General features: G+C 40.0%; 1 protein-coding gene across 2 annotated transcripts in view; it reads right to left on the bottom strand.

Annotated features, from left to right (window-relative positions):
- Nucleotides 1–620: 620 nt before the first annotated feature.
- greb1l (GREB1 like retinoic acid receptor coactivator) overlaps nucleotides 621–16,824 on the bottom strand; it is a 38,740-nt gene continuing 22,536 nt past the window's right edge. For both annotated transcript variants that reach the window (XM_079451581.1, XM_079451580.1), the window contains exons 7-34: nucleotides 16,281–16,403; nucleotides 15,449–15,565; nucleotides 14,113–14,253; nucleotides 13,896–14,021; nucleotides 13,258–13,398; nucleotides 12,658–12,843; nucleotides 12,210–12,512; nucleotides 11,887–12,015; nucleotides 11,203–11,337; nucleotides 10,831–11,028; nucleotides 10,499–10,679; nucleotides 10,225–10,414; nucleotides 9,976–10,112; nucleotides 9,458–9,797; nucleotides 9,263–9,378; nucleotides 8,210–8,460; nucleotides 7,378–7,910; nucleotides 7,171–7,273; nucleotides 6,898–7,053; nucleotides 6,663–6,808; nucleotides 6,384–6,545; nucleotides 5,399–5,603; nucleotides 5,046–5,214; nucleotides 4,123–4,329; nucleotides 3,886–4,027; nucleotides 3,022–3,222; nucleotides 2,714–2,852; nucleotides 621–2,598 (exon numbers count right to left, since the gene is read on the bottom strand). In XM_079451581.1, coding sequence (XP_079307707.1) covers nucleotides 2,435–2,598; nucleotides 2,714–2,852; nucleotides 3,022–3,222; nucleotides 3,886–4,027; nucleotides 4,123–4,329; nucleotides 5,046–5,214; nucleotides 5,399–5,603; nucleotides 6,384–6,545; nucleotides 6,663–6,808; nucleotides 6,898–7,053; nucleotides 7,171–7,273; nucleotides 7,378–7,910; nucleotides 8,210–8,460; nucleotides 9,263–9,378; nucleotides 9,458–9,797; nucleotides 9,976–10,112; nucleotides 10,225–10,414; nucleotides 10,499–10,679; nucleotides 10,831–11,028; nucleotides 11,203–11,337; nucleotides 11,887–12,015; nucleotides 12,210–12,512; nucleotides 12,658–12,843; nucleotides 13,258–13,398; nucleotides 13,896–14,021; nucleotides 14,113–14,253; nucleotides 15,449–15,565; nucleotides 16,281–16,403 — 5,141 coding nt within the window. In that variant the 3' untranslated portion in view covers nucleotides 621–2,434. The remainder of the gene's footprint in view (nucleotides 2,599–2,713; nucleotides 2,853–3,021; nucleotides 3,223–3,885; nucleotides 4,028–4,122; nucleotides 4,330–5,045; nucleotides 5,215–5,398; nucleotides 5,604–6,383; nucleotides 6,546–6,662; nucleotides 6,809–6,897; nucleotides 7,054–7,170; nucleotides 7,274–7,377; nucleotides 7,911–8,209; nucleotides 8,461–9,262; nucleotides 9,379–9,457; nucleotides 9,798–9,975; nucleotides 10,113–10,224; nucleotides 10,415–10,498; nucleotides 10,680–10,830; nucleotides 11,029–11,202; nucleotides 11,338–11,886; nucleotides 12,016–12,209; nucleotides 12,513–12,657; nucleotides 12,844–13,257; nucleotides 13,399–13,895; nucleotides 14,022–14,112; nucleotides 14,254–15,448; nucleotides 15,566–16,280; nucleotides 16,404–16,824) is intronic.

Raw genomic sequence — 16,824 nt, 5'->3', positions numbered from 1 at the left:
CTACTCTTTAAAAAAAGAATTAGCTCTGTATAGTGTGCCAGGCTATATGAGACCAGTTTTTGATTGCACTTATGCTTTTTGTTGTCCTTATGTTGGTCCAATTACTTCTATTGTTTACCTAATCTGTAAATCGCCTTGGTAAAAAGCGTCTGCTTAATGACTAATGTAAATGTAAATGTAATAGCATATAGGGTTATTTGGAAGTTCTGCTTTGTTTGGTGTCAAAGTACGTCTTTTAGGTGAAGCCTCTCATTAACATTTCCAGGCCATATATTACCATTTTCTCAACATCACAATCTGTGTAATTCATGCGGATGTAGTTTGTCTTATGTATATAGTGGTTTGCATGCATTTACATCATTTAGAAGACACATATTATATGAACAACCTATGAATGATAGCTGGTTTATCGTCATATAAAGTACATTGTGATATAAAGGGATGTACCAATGGATGAAAAAACTAGGGTATGTCTCTCTGGCTGTATCTAAAAAAATACAACAAAATTTAACGGTTAATGTGGTGATCAGCAGCCTTCATGTAAATAAATATATTCAAGTCAATTTATGTAAACGTGCAGAGTTTATCGATGTTTGCAAATAATCTTAAAGTCCCAAATTCAGTAGATAACACTTTATTACATTCATTTATCTCAATAACAAGAACATGTTTTTGTGAAACCATATTTAGTAAACCAAAGCCAGCCAGCAGTTCATGAGGTAGACATTTTCAAATGGTTTGGTGCTACATTTAGAATATTCACAGCTGACAGAAGAAATGCAAAGATTGTGAGAAGCAAATTGCATAATTTATGTGCACATCACATTATCTACAAATGAGACACATTCAAGAGGTTGTCAAGTGGGCATTTGGCGTTCTTCCTTGCAATCAATATCATTACAGGACGTGATTCAGAACAATCCTGTAGGTTCATACTACACTGGAAATTTATTTAAAGCTTATATTTGTTTGCTTTTTGTGTTTGCATTAGTACATTTCTAACACATCCTGACTATACATAGTTTCAATGGTAGTGTGCAAAGCTTACGGGTGACACATTCAAGGACTAAGCATTCAAGATATTTCAATGATTATCGGGTCCAAGATATTTTTTTAAATAAATAGAAATCTCCCTCAAAAAGGATACATTATCTCTCACTTTAAATAAACCACCGGGAACAGAAACTAAAGGGTTCTAAAAATTGGAAATCTTAGGAAGATTCTTTGTAACTTTTCTGTAAAACTAACCATGAATCCAAAGTGACAAAAACATCTGTCATATATATTAATATTGGCTCTTTTTAAATGTAAACAAAGTTTTACTTTAAACATCCATAAAGTTCTAAACACCAATAGATATTCCCATTCATAAACCAATCCTGAACATTTATCTCTTCCGTGAAAGTTAGCTGGCTAGCAGTCATTATGAAATGAGCTTGTGCTTTTTTCACACAAATTTTCACACTGATGTCTCTTTTGGAGTGGAGTTTGGGACGGTGATGTCATCAGGGTCATATCACTTAAGGCATTTATGGTAGGCAACTCCGAACATTCCCAGCTGCTTCAAAACAAGGAATGTTTCAGCAAAATATGAATACTAGATGCTAACTACATGGCACTGGAACATTCTGTATCCTACTGTGCCATGATCCTATTTAATCTACAATAATGCCATCAGGCACATCCCTACCACTGATCTGGTTTGATGGTTGTTAAGCAGTTTTTTGGCAATGAGCATTACAATCATAAAGGACATAAGCAGAAACGAGGTCATAAAATGACTCAAATGATTCATGTGAGAATGTAAATATCAGCAATTAAACTTTGGAACTCATATGAGCTGACCAGTCTCATGAGAATAAAGCTAGTGTTTTTTTTATTGTGTCGGGTGATATCTTTGGTAAGATAAAAAAATGTAGATGCTTCGGTCATCTGACCTTCTCGAAAATCTTCAGTCATGTGACTTGATCATGAAAGTTTTTGTTGGATGGCATCATAATTAGCAAAACTTGAAATATTCAGTAAAGAAGAAAAGAACAACGGTTGTCCTTTTTTGCCTCGAGACAAAAACCCCTGAGATTATATGCAGGTCCTTGAGAACTGCCAAAATGAACGATCACTCGAGATCTAACAATGTCCTTGCGTGTTAAGACATGCATCAACAGCGTGGTTTTCAAAGATTCTCCAGAATGTAAAAAAAAATGTGGAAAACACAAGGCAAACTGATAATTGTGTGTCAAATGTGTCCGGCACAATATCCACAATTTCTGGAAAACTTTTATCCAAGTTTTTGTCTCTAAAAAGCCGAATAGGTATCCAATGAGAATTGACATAAAAAATCCCTAATCCTGGTATCAGGAAAGCATTTTGTCTTGTCTTTTGTTGACCAATGACATGACAGCCAAAGAAAATATAATGATTTGATTGCAGATGACTAGATGTGGCGTCCAGTGAGAAAGTAAAGCGGACGATCCTCACTACAGTTGGCCGTCTGAAATTCGTCTCGAAGTCGGAACTGCCATTCGTCCTCTAACTCCAAGCGAACAATAGTCTGACGCAAAGAGCTCCGGTCCTGACAGATTACACACAATGTAGCGCCTGCAAAATAAAAAGCATACAGTGAGTACACATGTGGATTTTAACATGGAGTTAAAACATCATACAATGCAATAAGATGGAGAAAACTAGAATGTTTGAAGCGGCCTAGCTTTACCTTTAAGAAAGTTGAACTTCTTCAATAGGTTTGAAACAACAAAGGAGTCACACAAATAAAGCAGCAGCCCGCTGAAGACCAACCCCTGATGATCCACGTTCACAGAGTGAGGCCGAGAGCTCACATAACACACCTGAATCTATAAACACACACACAACACCACCAATAAGCACAACTACTTCACAATTATATACTTAAATATGCAACAGGATTCTGATCATATAATTGTTTTACCATAATGCTGTATTACGGTCTTTATAATTTACATTTCCTAGCGAAGAGTAACGTATTGTAAGACTCTGAATTACCTCTGGGCCGATACTGAGGTAGCTGTCAATGGACAGCACCGGATTCAAGCTGTTACAGAGAGCCAGAGGAAAGAGACGATGACTGCAGCTCTGCAGAAACTTCTCCAGCAGGAGCTGAGCGGGAGCGGACATCAGCGTGTGTTCACTGTCTGGAGCACAGACGTACTGAGACGCGCTCACGTTCACCGGGGTCTCAATTCTCTGCGGAAAAAGTGTTAATAAACATGTAATATATGTCAATTCATATGTGTATGGTAATAACATAAAACCTGTACACAGCCAGCTATTTGCACAATTGTCCTACAATACAATGTCTTTCTAAAGTTGATTCAGCTTTTAAATATGGCGTATGACGTTTTACCAATTATTAATTTAGCTTGAATTGTTTATGGTTTACTATTATTCATTATATATTATATCAATAACCCTATTTCTACCACAATTCTCTTTTTTTTACATATTGTGAGTCATAAAGTTTTTGTTGTTAATTAAAGTCAGTACATGCTGAGAGCATTTTCTTAAAAATACGTTGTATTAACTGGCGCAAATACGCCTACTAGTGCGTATACAACGTAACTGCAACTCTCATAAAAAGGGATACTACACTCATAAATGAAAATTCTGTCACGAATGTAAATACCCCCTCACTAAGTTGATACAAACCTATATACATTTCTTTGTTTTGTTTAACACAAAGAAAGATATTCGGAAGAATGTTGCTACTGAGATTTAAGGGGGAGCAAATGATGACAGAATTGTTATTTTTCGGGTGGAGTATTCCTTTAAACTAAGCAATTTTTACCATTTTGAATACAGCCAGATGTGTAGGCCTATTGTTTGCAGTATCTACATTCTGAACCTCACCATGAGTTTGGGTTTGATGAGGAAGTCTTTATGTCCTCCTATGGGGATGTGTTTCTTCATGATGCTGAAGTGATTGAAACGACACAGCAGAAGTCCACTGCTGTGTGCCCTCAGGTTAAAGTCCACCTCTTCACATGTGAACCTACCACACAACACAAAATCAGTCTCTACTTCAACCGAAAAAAAAGATACCAATACTTCTATGCCACGGAGGCACAAATAACTATTTCTTCTCACCGGTTGAGATCATACTGGACGTTCTGTGTGAGGTCAACGTTCAGCATGATGAGGTCATGGAGGTGGCAGCGAGAGAAAGGAACCGGAGTAGTTCGAGAAGACAAACTACTGCTCCACTTCTGCAGGCCGCACATGGCATACAGTGAGATCTTTGGAGTGGACTCCATATGCTGAATGATGCTCTTCAGTGATACATTCACCATCTCACTAAGAGACAGACACGGAGAGATAGATGTTAGAAGATAAAGACGTTTCAATAACACAACAGAACAAATCAGTGTGATAGATCTGGGTAGAAACAAACATTTGTTTCTTATTTTATTTCATTTCTGTCATTTATGACATTATTCCGTTTATTATTATTTCCATTATATATTTATTAACCCTTACTAAGTTTTATACATTTATTGCATTTCATTTATCATATTTTCATTAATCATATATATTCATTATTTTATTTTATCATTATTCAATTTTATTCTTTTTATTTGTTAAATTTTGTCCATATTTCTTATACAGTTTACGCTTCTGTTTGGTTCTGTATTGTCTTTTATGCTGATATGAGTCTCCAATGGTCTCCATGTCAAGGTTCGTGATAATGTCACGAGGCGCATGTTTAATCATACCTATCGAATCTGTTTCTAGTCAGACGAAGTTGGACAGAGCTACGCTGAGCATTGAAGCACAACTGAGATTATTCAATAAATCATCTTTCATTTCACTTCGTCTCCTGCCTGCTGTTCTTCCCTTCTCTGTATCTACCTGGTGGTTGATTTGAAGTATTAACTCACAACGGATTGAATTAGTTCCTGACGGGGAGAGATCTAGGGAAAGTGGACTCTAATTTTGGATCTATAAGATCTGCAAGCCATATCAATTATTGGATCTTACAAGTGTTTACGGATCCATCCGTCATCACATACCTAGTGCCTTCAGGTCCAGGCTGATGGGTGTTCCACAGGACGCACGAGTCATCCATCATGAAGACAAAGGGCCACACGTCATGGCGTCTCACTCCTTGCTCCTCTTGTCTGTTCCTCTCCAGCTCCAGGTTGTGGTAAGACAGTTCCTTGATCATGAACCGAGCAGCACCTGAAAGACAACACGTCAAAATATTTCCATCACATGAGAGGTTTGTTGTGGAGGGAATTTGTGTCATGAAATTGAGACATCATAGTACATGCATGTCTACATATTTCAGATTTAAAGGTGCAAGATATTCTGTTTATAAGATTTATGTTAAGAAGCAAAAACTGTAATTGTGGTCACAACTCACCGACACCTGAGTTGTTGAACATAGCAGGCAGCACCAGGAGGATGTGGTTGGGCCAGTATTTCCTGTAGAGGGGCATTTCATACTGCTTAACCACCAAGATGTGCAGATGCTCGGCTCCCTCCATGGCGTGGTAGATGTTGAGAAGACCGTGCTCCTGACGACCAGTAGTGGGAGTGAAGATGGGACTTTTCAGCATGCTGGACTCCTGAGTCAGTAAAAAGAGCAACATAGTAAATGTTATAAGCTCCTTCCTAAAGTCACGATCACAAAATAAGATAAAGATTTTAAAATGACTAAGAAAGCATGTGACTTTTTTACTGCTTTGGGACATTTCTTTTACTGAGAAATAAGTCTGTAATATATAAAAATAACGATTGAATATTAAAATTTAATATTATTTTTTACTTTGATGTAAACGGTAAAAGTAAGCACATTTCAATTTTCCACAAACATTTTTTACAGTTTAATATTAATAAGGGATAGTTCACCTTCAAAATAAACATTTTGTCATTATTTACATGGCCTTTTGTCATTTCAAACCTGAATGACTTTCTTTCTTCTGCAGAATACAAAAGAAGATATTTTGTGTGTTTGTAACCAAAAACGTTGGTCACCTTGACATGCATTGGTTTTGTCTCTCTCCATACAATAGAAGTCAATGGGGACCAATGGTTTATGGTTACCAAATTTTTCAAAATATCTTCTTATGTGTTTTGCAGATGATAGAAAATAACACAGGTTTAAAATGACAACAGGGTGAGTAAATGATGACAGAATTTTCAGTTGAAGGTGAACTATTCCTTCAATGTAGATTTCTAAAAATAAACCATATCACTTGTCATTGTGTATGATGACCGAATCATGAGATAATGTTCCTAAAGTCGATCTCATCAATTTATATACTTCATTCAGGTGAACTTTTAATTGAAAGTGAAACTTTCAGTTGATTCAAGTAATGTTTTAAGAGCTGGTTTGCTTGACCCACCTTATCAGAGAGCAGTGGGAGTCTCATGCTCTCTAGGTGACTGCCTTGCTGGCTGAAGACAAAATGATGCTCTTTGGCTTTGGGAATGATAAAGTGCAGCTGGACTTCTTCTCCCAGCATGGATGAGCAGAACGTGAAGGCGTGGAATGTACATTCGGACAGCTACACAGAAAAAACACACAAAACCACATCTCCATCAATCTTATTATTTTTATGAAACTTGAAACGTGTGTATTTTTGTCTTGTGTCATAACATGATGAATCCACAAATGTCCTAACCTGTGTAGCAGGAGCTGGCTCACTGTAATGATGACATTGCTCACAGTGGTGAAATGCATTATGGGCTGCAAACATGCTGAGTCTGACTGATACTGTGTTTCTCTTCGGTGTCTCTTCTTCTGCTTCTAGTCTCTCTATTTTCACCCCTGTGTTTCATGCACAAAACAAAACACGTAAGCATACTTAAACAAAAACAGCCCCTTTCATGGCACTATTCAAAGAAACAGACTGATACCATTATGTGCCTTTGGCTTCTTTTCTGTATACACCGGGCTTGCGTTTCTGAACTTGTGGTCATGGGGGTTAAGATCGAAACGCAGTTTACGGATGTCCTCCACGTCAGGCCACTGCGGCCCACTGGCAGGAGGGACTTTTGATTTGTCAGACACATCTAGAGAATAAAATTCAAGACTATTATTGAAAGCATATATCTTAGAGAAAGTATTTCACTAAACCTTCTGTCATAAATATATACTAAGTAGAATGTGTACTGTCAAAGTTTCCTTACCCTCCTCCATCTCTTCTTCATCATACACGTCCACCTCCAGCAGACGTATCAGCATGCGGAACAAAATGCGTAGAAACTGCAGATACGCGCCAGTTTTTCCCACCTATAACAGAAGCAGGACAAAGTATGAAACACTCATCATAGTCAGAGTATAAAACATGGATTTCTAATAAACGGTGAGGCTTTTTTGTTTTATTCATTCCTCACCTGTGGTGGTCCACTCAGCAGCAGCCTTCTGGGATGCGGTACAGCAGGTCCTTCATAATCCGCGTGGTGCTGCCTGGTCGTGGTCCACTGCCGGTAGTACAGGGACTGCTCCGCTCCGCCCAAGCGGAGAGGAATGGGTGGTCTGAGTGGGCTACTCCATGCTACGTCAGCGTGTGGCAGCAGAGACGCTGAACTGGGCTGACCCAGTAATTCGGGAGCCAGCAGGGCGTACGCTGCCCGGGAGAGAACCACCGTCCTGGGGAAGACCTGCGTCCTGCTCTCTTCACGCAAAGCTTGTGTGGACTGACTCGGCCTCTGAGCTGCTGGAGAGGACGAGGAGGAAGAGGATGAGGAAGCAGAGGAAAAAGTGGGTGTGGTAGAAGAACCGGGCACTTGAGAGTCACACTCTTGCTTGAAGCGAGTGGGAGAAGTGCAGGAGTCTAGTAACCCTCTGCTGCTATTGGTCGAGTCGGTGTGTGAGGAGGGTTTGTCAAGCACGCTCGAGGAACTGACGCCGTTTTCTGTGGTGGAGCCTGACGGAGAAAGAGAGAGTAGGACACTTAATACATTACGCCATAAAAACCTAATTAAAATTTGTCTTAAAGTAATAAAAAATTACTGTGTATTCCAATGAATATCAATCAAACTGAAGTTGTTTTGTTTTGATTTAAGCCATAATAAAAAATAAAAAATACAGCTAACTAACACAATAAAACACAATAAACACATGATAACATAATAAAAAACATGAAACATTTTGTAAAATTGTCTCATTTTGGAAACAAACTCTTCATATGTAAAAAATCTAATTAGGACCAGTTGTGTTCCTCACCAGAGGTTCTGGTAATGGCACTAGAATTGCTGGGGGGTCTCTCCAGCTCCATCTGAAGTTCATCATGTTCTGCTGTTACTCCTGAGCTTCTCTCGTCCTCTCTCTGTCTCTCCTCTCTTCCTCCCGCCGTTCTCATCTCGGGTATCACGCTGCGTGTGATGTAAGAGCAGGCCAGACCCACTTCCTGTTCCAGTGCCGTACGCGTCAGGTAGCTGGAGTCAATCAATCTCAGGTCACAGTATTTTAAAGACCTAAACAAATCATAATAAACAAAACGGATTGATTTGATTGGTTCAGATAGCAGATATACCTCTGATGACACAGTCCACTGATAATAAACTTACAGTAGCTGACCTAGAGACACAATATGAGTAACCACAAGGTGGCGCTACATCTAACAGAAAGAAAAAGGGACCAATGTTTTTATTTTGGACATGATCAAATGTTGTCTGCATGATGAGCCTTATAGAAGCCAACAAGCTTATTTATTTATAACTTTGTGTTTGGCTTACATTTGCACTTTACGAAGTAGACAATTATTATTGCAGTCATTTTCTTTCTAGCACACAATATATTATGACAGATTTAATGTAATACCAATCCAATTTAATAATTTATTTATTATTATGTATGTTTTATCTTCTTCAGGATCCACTCCTTAAGAGAATAATTGACCCAAAAAGAAAATTCTGTCATCATTTACTCACCCTCAAGTTGTTCCAAATCTATTCTGATGAAAACAGGGAGAGATATTTGAAAGAATGATTGCAACCAAACAGCTGATGGTGACCATTGACTACCATAGGAGCAAAACTGTTTGCTTTCCTACATTCTTCAAAATATCTTCTTTTGTGGTATAAATATATAAAGCAATTTTTCCTACTATGGTAGTCAATGGTGGCCAAGAACTGTTTGGTTACACACATTCTTCCAAATATCAGAACAAAGAAATGTATACAGATTTGGAACAACTCGAGGGTGAGTAAATGATGGATGACCTGTGTAGCAAACTAAAAGAGAGTTAGCAATTTCATTGTTGGATTTTTAAAGTACCTTGGGAAAGTCTCTCCTAGAGGGTCTTTTCCATTGAGAATGATAATGCATGGAAGCCCCTCCAGATCTTCATATGTGCGTGGGACCCACTCTTCATTTTTACAGCCCCGCCAAGCCTAAAAATTCATACAGACTTATTTCAGCAGTCTATACAGCAAACAGTAAACATTACATGACAGGTGAGGTTTCTCTTACCCGCAGGCGGTCACAGAAGTGGAGTGGCAGGTTTATTTCAGCGGCAGGGCTGCCCAGCAGCACGGCGAATCTGTACTGCAGTCCCAGTTTGTCCCGGGCCTCCTCGAGCCGCTCCTGTGCCAGCCGCGCCAGCTGCAATGAGGGCACGCGCACCAGCAGCATGTGCCCACATCCGTGCCTGCTGCGGCCCGGTACGCTCAGGAGATCCTCCACCATGGCGAGGGTCTGAGGGGTCACATGGTCCCGCAGTGAGGGGGCTGCCGTAAGGGCCATCAGAGCCTCAGTGTACTGCTGGATGAGCAGGTAGCTGCGGATCACCATACTGTGCAGGTGTGGGTGCCTGGAAACAACAAAAAATTCAATAAGGGATATTCCCAAAAGGTGAATCCTAAAATGATGTCTGGCCTGATTATTTCGACTAAGAACCGCCCATTTAGACAACCAACCACAGACAGTTTATTTATATACACATACATTGTATATGAGGCGAACTTTGTGAATATGAGAAATAAACTGACCTCTCCAAAAGGGTTTTGACCATGCGTTCAAAGGCGTCATCACATCTGAGAATTGGACTAGCCACCCCCCACTGCAATGATTGGCTGTAATCCTTCATCCCAAAGTAAACCAGATCCTTAGGAGAAGTCTCACTCTGCTGAAATGAAATAGAAACAAAGTTTACTTCAACAAGTATCACCACATTGTAACAAAATGCGACAGAATGTCTCTAACATTTAGAGATTTTCTCATGGGTCAGTGAAACTCACCAGGCTTTCAGTGTTGGGCCAGTGCACTTCGTTCTGGGGACTGATGCGTGACTGCCGGCTCTGCAGGGTGAAGGGAAAACAGCTGACCTGCAGCACCAGAAGGTTTATGGCTTCCAGAACCTCTGGACAGTTCACCACCCGGTCGGCCAATCCCTGCAGCTCCCCGTGACAGACCGACCCCGACAGGGCACTGAAAGAGAGAATGAAGGTTAGAAGTCTTAGGGTGTGGACTTTAATTTTGGCTATTATTCAGATACACAGCTTTGTTCCTCACCTGGTCAGGTCCACGTGGGAGTTGTCGTGAATAAGGACAAAGAGTGTGTAAGGGTTCTGTTTGACCTTCCTCATGAAGGCCTCCATTTTGGTGTGCACCTCCGCATCCAGACGCACCACGTACTTGTCAGATTTCTGTAGGGCTAATGATGCGTCCTCTATACCTAGATCTATCAGGACACCTGACAAAAACAAGAGGAAAAGAAGGTTCAATTGTTATTACTATGACTATTTTTGACCAAATGCTGAAATAAAGTCTGGAATTTTCCTTGTCAACTGCTTGAATATATCTTTAACTCAGCTAAAGCATTTTCTTCTTCTGCTGCCACATACCTGATTGTCGTATGCGCTGGACTGTTTGGTGCACCAGGACGTGGGAGGGTGGAACTAGAATCAGGAAGTCTACCTTGCCGAAGCGTCCCAGATCCAAACTCTGACTGCCCGAGTCAGCAATAGCACAAACCTGCGACAGTAGGCTGCGTGCTACGGTTAGCTGCGGAGGGTGTATCTGAAAGCTCTCGCCGAATACATCTATAACACACGTACAAAAATCTGAATCACTCACAGTGATCAAATAAAATTTAAAAAAATGTATTATTTGAAGTGATGTGACATTCCACAGCCTTTTATGAGCCAGTCGCAAACTAAAAAAAAAAAAAACTCAAATATGCTTTTCTAATCTGGAAAACTAAATGAAAGCTTCACCTGGTCCTGATTCTGGTATCTTTGTTTCAGCTTCTTGGGAGTGGATGTACTCAGCTAGATGTCCCTGGAAAGGCTGAACCACTCTGTCTTTCCGTTTACGTTGATACCGAACCAACTGTTTGTCCAAGTTGTCACCTGCAGCATCACAATGAATTTGACACAAATAAAATAAAGGTAATAAATAATACATTAGTATTTTATGTGTGGAATACGTTTTTGAAATCACCACAGGGGGTGCTATGACCTAGCAGAATAACTATTGCTTGCACCCAGATTTGCTTATTATTTCTATATATAGATACGTACACATCTTAAAGCAACAACGAGCCGTTTTTCGACCTTAAAACAATCTCTCTTAAATAATTTTAGTGGTAGGACAACTCTTAAGTTGACGAATTTTACTGCCGCTGCTACCTAAGCAGCCCTGGCTGAAATCACACTTCCAACTTTGGTACACGGGTAGGTTCACTAGCACTGCCCATCACCTAGTTTACGGCATACGTCACGTTTTACAAACAAATAGGCTCTGTCTACTTTACCTGATCAGTTCACGTTTCACGTGTACCGGTGACAACGGGGAAACTTTGCGACAGTATTTACAACACACGTATCAGACAATTGCGCTGAAACACTGCACGTTGTTGCTTTAAAGAATAATGTAAGAACTGAATGGTGCAGACTCACCTAACGAGGTGCTTTGGAAGTGGGAGGCGAGAACACTGACTTTTCCTGTGATGAGCTCATAACTGATCTCTTTAAGAAACTCATTGGTAGTGAGCATGCCCTCTGCCAGGGCCCGAGACTGATATTTTCCTACAAAAACAACAGCAAAAGTTAACACAACTATTGTTTAGCCCATTACAGAATATTCAGTGTGCAAAATATTTAGTAATTCTCTGTAAGATTTTAAATCCTCCTTGATTCATCTCCTTTCCCGCTTTGACAAGAAACAGATCATTTGAAGACGCTCCCTAAACTGAATCATCTCGGTGAGTGAGAGCTCTTACCCAGCACTAGCACACAGAACTCATTGCCTCCACTTTTAGAGGTGCAGATGATGAGCACGTAGTTGGGCAGACACTGCTGCTGCTGCGGTGGCGTTTCACTCAGCGAGCGCAGCGACTCAGAGATGCCCTCCCCCAGAGACCCATGGGTGACCAGCACCTGAACGCTGCCCCCCGACACGCTGGCCTCCATTCGAGCCAACCAGGGCAGCTGCGCAGGGGACACGGGAGGTCCAGTCGGTCCGCAAAGCATGGCCTTTAGAACTATTTGTTCGAACTCCTCTCGTAGTGGGATCTGCTCCGTACCTGTATTAAAGAAAGAAATCAGACCTGCTTTACTGTAACTTATTACAGAATGAAAATTCTATGTAAAAAAACACTGAACATAATTAACATTTTACAAAATAAAGAAACAAATCATAAAATGCATTGGCATAAAGATGTTATTTACCCAGTCGAGCAAAGTATTGCAGTGTGAGCAGTATCGTAGTCTCCGTGGAAAGTAACTGGCCGGCTGACATGCCCAGACTGGTGAGGGTCTTCTCATTCAGCTCTCTGCCTTTATAGCAGCTCACCAGCAGAGGGCTCACAACCAGATCCCCCACATTGCCAAAGAAATACGGTAAGGTGCCTTGACCTGAAGAGGAAGTTCAAACAACAGAGGTCTGTTTAGTCCACACACATGCAAACACTTATCAAGGTTAAATATGGGGTGACTTGAGAGTCGTGTTTATATCCTGTGCTGGTGAGCTTATTGCTGTCGGCGTGAACTGGATGTGAAAATGATAACATTATAAAGACTAATGGAGTTATTTTTTCCTATATTAGAAACTAGTTCAGAAAATAGATCTAAAATGGAAATTAGATCTAGCTGTCCAAAGGTCTTTTTCTATATATAATTTCACTGGTTTGTATTATGTAACATTATGAAATTAGCTAAGTGTTTTACTATTGAAATGTGTGGCAAGCTATGTCAATGGTTGCGTACTTCTACAAACAGAATAGAATAGAATTTATTGCTTTAAATTTGTTATGGAGATGAATCACTGACCAATAAGAAGAACTGGCCGGACCCCAGAGGTGTTTAGAAGGTTGTCAGGAATTATGACAGTTTCTCCCGCTGTGATTGGCTGGGGCTGTATGACCCCTGATATCGATGGAGGCTGTTGATTGGACAGGGACAACAAAGAACCTAGAAGTGCAATGCAAAAATTTTAATTTAGGTACATTAATACTAGAAATATAAACACTATTGTGGAAATCCCAAAATACTTAATTATATGGGTCTCTGCAGCCTCGTATCTCTCTCTCTCAGCCTTTGTTTAGCTGATACTTCAATCGTTGTGTCTAAGCTACGGGATAACAAATGAATCTCCAAGGATCTCCGAACCTGAGCACCAAACCCACAGCTCTTTTTAAAGCATAAAGCCTCCTACCCAACTCAAGATCTCTTTTAGCGTGACCTCTCACCCCAATTTCTATGGAAACAATGAATAAATCATCCTTGCTGATGTAATATGACATGTCCCCTGGTCCTTGTTAAAGAGAACAGATAATCTAATTCATGGCTGTGAGAAGCTCTTCCGCTCAGGGACATGCATAAACAGCCTGCTAAACACATTGCATAGACAAACAGCGCTCAAGAAATGTGATTAAACAACAGACTGAGGACGATGTCATGACACCCACCAGAGCTACACGTCAGCGGCCGGATAGCTGGAACTGGGACAGCCATGGCTGGGATGGGCACTAGAGTGGTGGGGTGCCAGCTGCGGTGGCGCTTTTTGGGTGGACCGGATGCCATAGCAGAAGATGCTAGAGGACAATATTTTATATTTTGATAAATACAGTTATTTAGTAGCTACTATACACTAGCATCACTGTGATTGGTCAGTTGAATGCTTACCTGGGCTGTCCCCTTGTTCTGCAGTCCGATAACCATGAGTAGGTGTGCCGAGTGGGTTTGTATGAGGAGGGCTCAGTAGACTGGACCGTCCATCCATACTTAAACTATTTGTTAAACCGTTAACTCTTAGGGCTGTGGGAACTAAACAAAGAAGCAAAAAGAAAAATATGTCTAGATTTGGCATTTTAACAGCATACAAAACTTACAAGATTTTCTTCTTTGCCTAATTCTGTCCTATTGTTCAGAGAAATATCTCTTCTAATTTTGTTCATACAACTTCATCTATGTGTGTAGCACATGAACTTTGGCTTGGAAAATAGAAACAGTGGATGCTTGTTTTGTTTTTTTACAAAAACAGTAAAACCTGTTTTAGACTAAAATGCTACCAAGAACTTGCGCTGAGTGTTATGCTTTGCACATCAATGGCTAATATCCACTTTTCTAGAGCTAAACAATGCGAAGATTTACACACAAACGCACATAAATTCAATAGGAGGGCATGCGATCTCTCTCATTTCTGAAGGAGAATAGGGTCCGTGGAGCAAAGCTTATTGATTTCCTTTAACTGATGCCGTATTGATAATGAACTGCCGGGCTTCTTTCACATCTAATATTCCTGAAGCATACATAAATAAAACACGTACGTGTTACACATCAATCGCGTGGTGCTTGATGGAAATTAGAAATGTGTGAGGAGACCATAACAACCTCAATACAGAATTTCTGCTCTAATATCGATGCCCCAGAGTTAATGCACTATGCACATGCATTTGTTTGCAAAAGTGTGTGATGTGTAAGCAAGCAGCCAATCTGAATGACCTTCAGGGAAGAGATTCTGTGTTTTGGCTAGAGAATTAAAAACTACCAAATCCCCCCAGCGTTATCTCAATCACATTGTGGCAATATTTGGGGAGCTGCTTAATACAGCTCTGTGCAATTACATAGTATTGGAAAAAAACATTAAAAGGATGTTTGAATGGAAGTTAATACTACAAACTAGTTATGAATTGTAAGTGTTGGCTGCCGGTGCAAAACCCCATGCTTGATGTTTTTTTGACTATTTGTTTGTTGTTATTTACAATGTAAAGAGCCTTAACATAAGCCTCTATGGTATGCAGTTTTCGCTAATTTTAACATCTACCAGTTTTATAACTATGATCCATCGTAACAGTGTAAGCACTAGTAAATAAATAACTAGCGATAGTTCTAATCTAATCTCCAAGCACTACATATTTGAATAGAGTAAATGTGGATGATTTCAATACAAAATGATATATGGCTTGTTATCCTCAGTATTATGGGCAGTCTATGCTGCTTTAAAACAAATCTAGAGTACCAATCGGTAAAGTCTTGGTCCCGTGGGTCGGTGTGCTCAACGGTTTGAGGAAGCCCAAATCAGGTGTTCCAAAAATCCCTGAGGATGAACTGGACTGAATCCGAGTCGGTGGAGAATCTGTAGATGTAAAAAATATACATGCAGCTTTGTTTTATCAATTGAATTATGAATGTAAACATATTATTTATACATTTATGAATGCAACCTTATTTTTATTTTGTCACATTTGCTGTACATATTGTAATAAAATAATTTAGATACTAGTGCACATACGTATCATTTACCACAGGGCTCAGAATCGCTGAACGATCAAATGACAATAATAAGCCTATTCTCTAAAAACCTTAATCACTTTTGTATTGTAAAAGACTGCTATGGTCACCGACGGCCAGCTGCCAATTGCTCTCTGAACGGTGCTGTGAGGAAGAATGAGACAATGACTTGCTTTCTTTCACCAAACACTGTTGGGTAAACACTCTGCGGCCTCCAGCCAGATGTCACCAAATGCTGAGTAGCCTTTCCCCCTCTTTAACCCCAGATTTACACCCCACCCCCGTATATACCCCTCCCCGGAATAGTACATGACCTCTGCGCGTGCAGGGCCAAAGCAGAAACTGAAAGAAGCAACCTAACTGAACATAAGCATCATGTGTGAAATTAAACACACGTTTAAATATTCCTTATATGGTCAAGAGTAACATTAATAAAGTTTAAAAAGTGCTTTGGTTTAAACTGAACGAGAATTGTGTGCTGCTAACATGCATCTCTGACATGATAAAAGCTTGTGTACCAAGGAGAATAAGATTTGATCCACACAAATATACAAACACACCTGAGAGAGGGAAGGGAGATGGGCTATGACCATTTGTGTCTCCATTTTCTTTGCTGCTCAGTGAAGATGAGGAGCTAGGCTTCGATGAAGAAGCACTGCTGGAGAACGGCCTTGTCTTGCAATCTGCAAATTAATAAAAATGTGCATTTAAAGTCCCCGAGAACCGGAAGTTGCGATCGTTTTTACTTCCGTATTTTGACGCCTTTCCGAGTAAAATGGAATTTCTAAAGAGATTCTAAATAGTGGCCGTGTCTTTCTCTGCGATTTGATATATAAAGATTGCTGTTGCATTATGAAATGGATCTGGCAGCAGACTGACAGTTGAAGGGGAGGAGTTTACGGATGCTCCGCCCAAGACGTCTAACATACGACATTTAAGATGGATAGTCATTACAGAACGGAAGCGCATGTTCAGATTTTAACTAAAGACTATGAGGGCACACTAATTTTAAAAAGAGAATGGCCCACATTGATCAACTATTTACAATAAATGCTGCAATATTTCATGAAAAAATAGGAAATGTAATCTTTCATTTCACTGGGA

Source organism: Barbatula barbatula, assembly GCF_947034865.1.
Source record: "Barbatula barbatula genome assembly, chromosome: 3".
NCBI lineage: Eukaryota > Metazoa > Chordata > Actinopteri > Cypriniformes > Nemacheilidae > Barbatula > Barbatula barbatula.
Note: the sequence above shows the minus strand (reverse complement) of the source record. Positions and strands in the feature narration are given on the sequence as shown.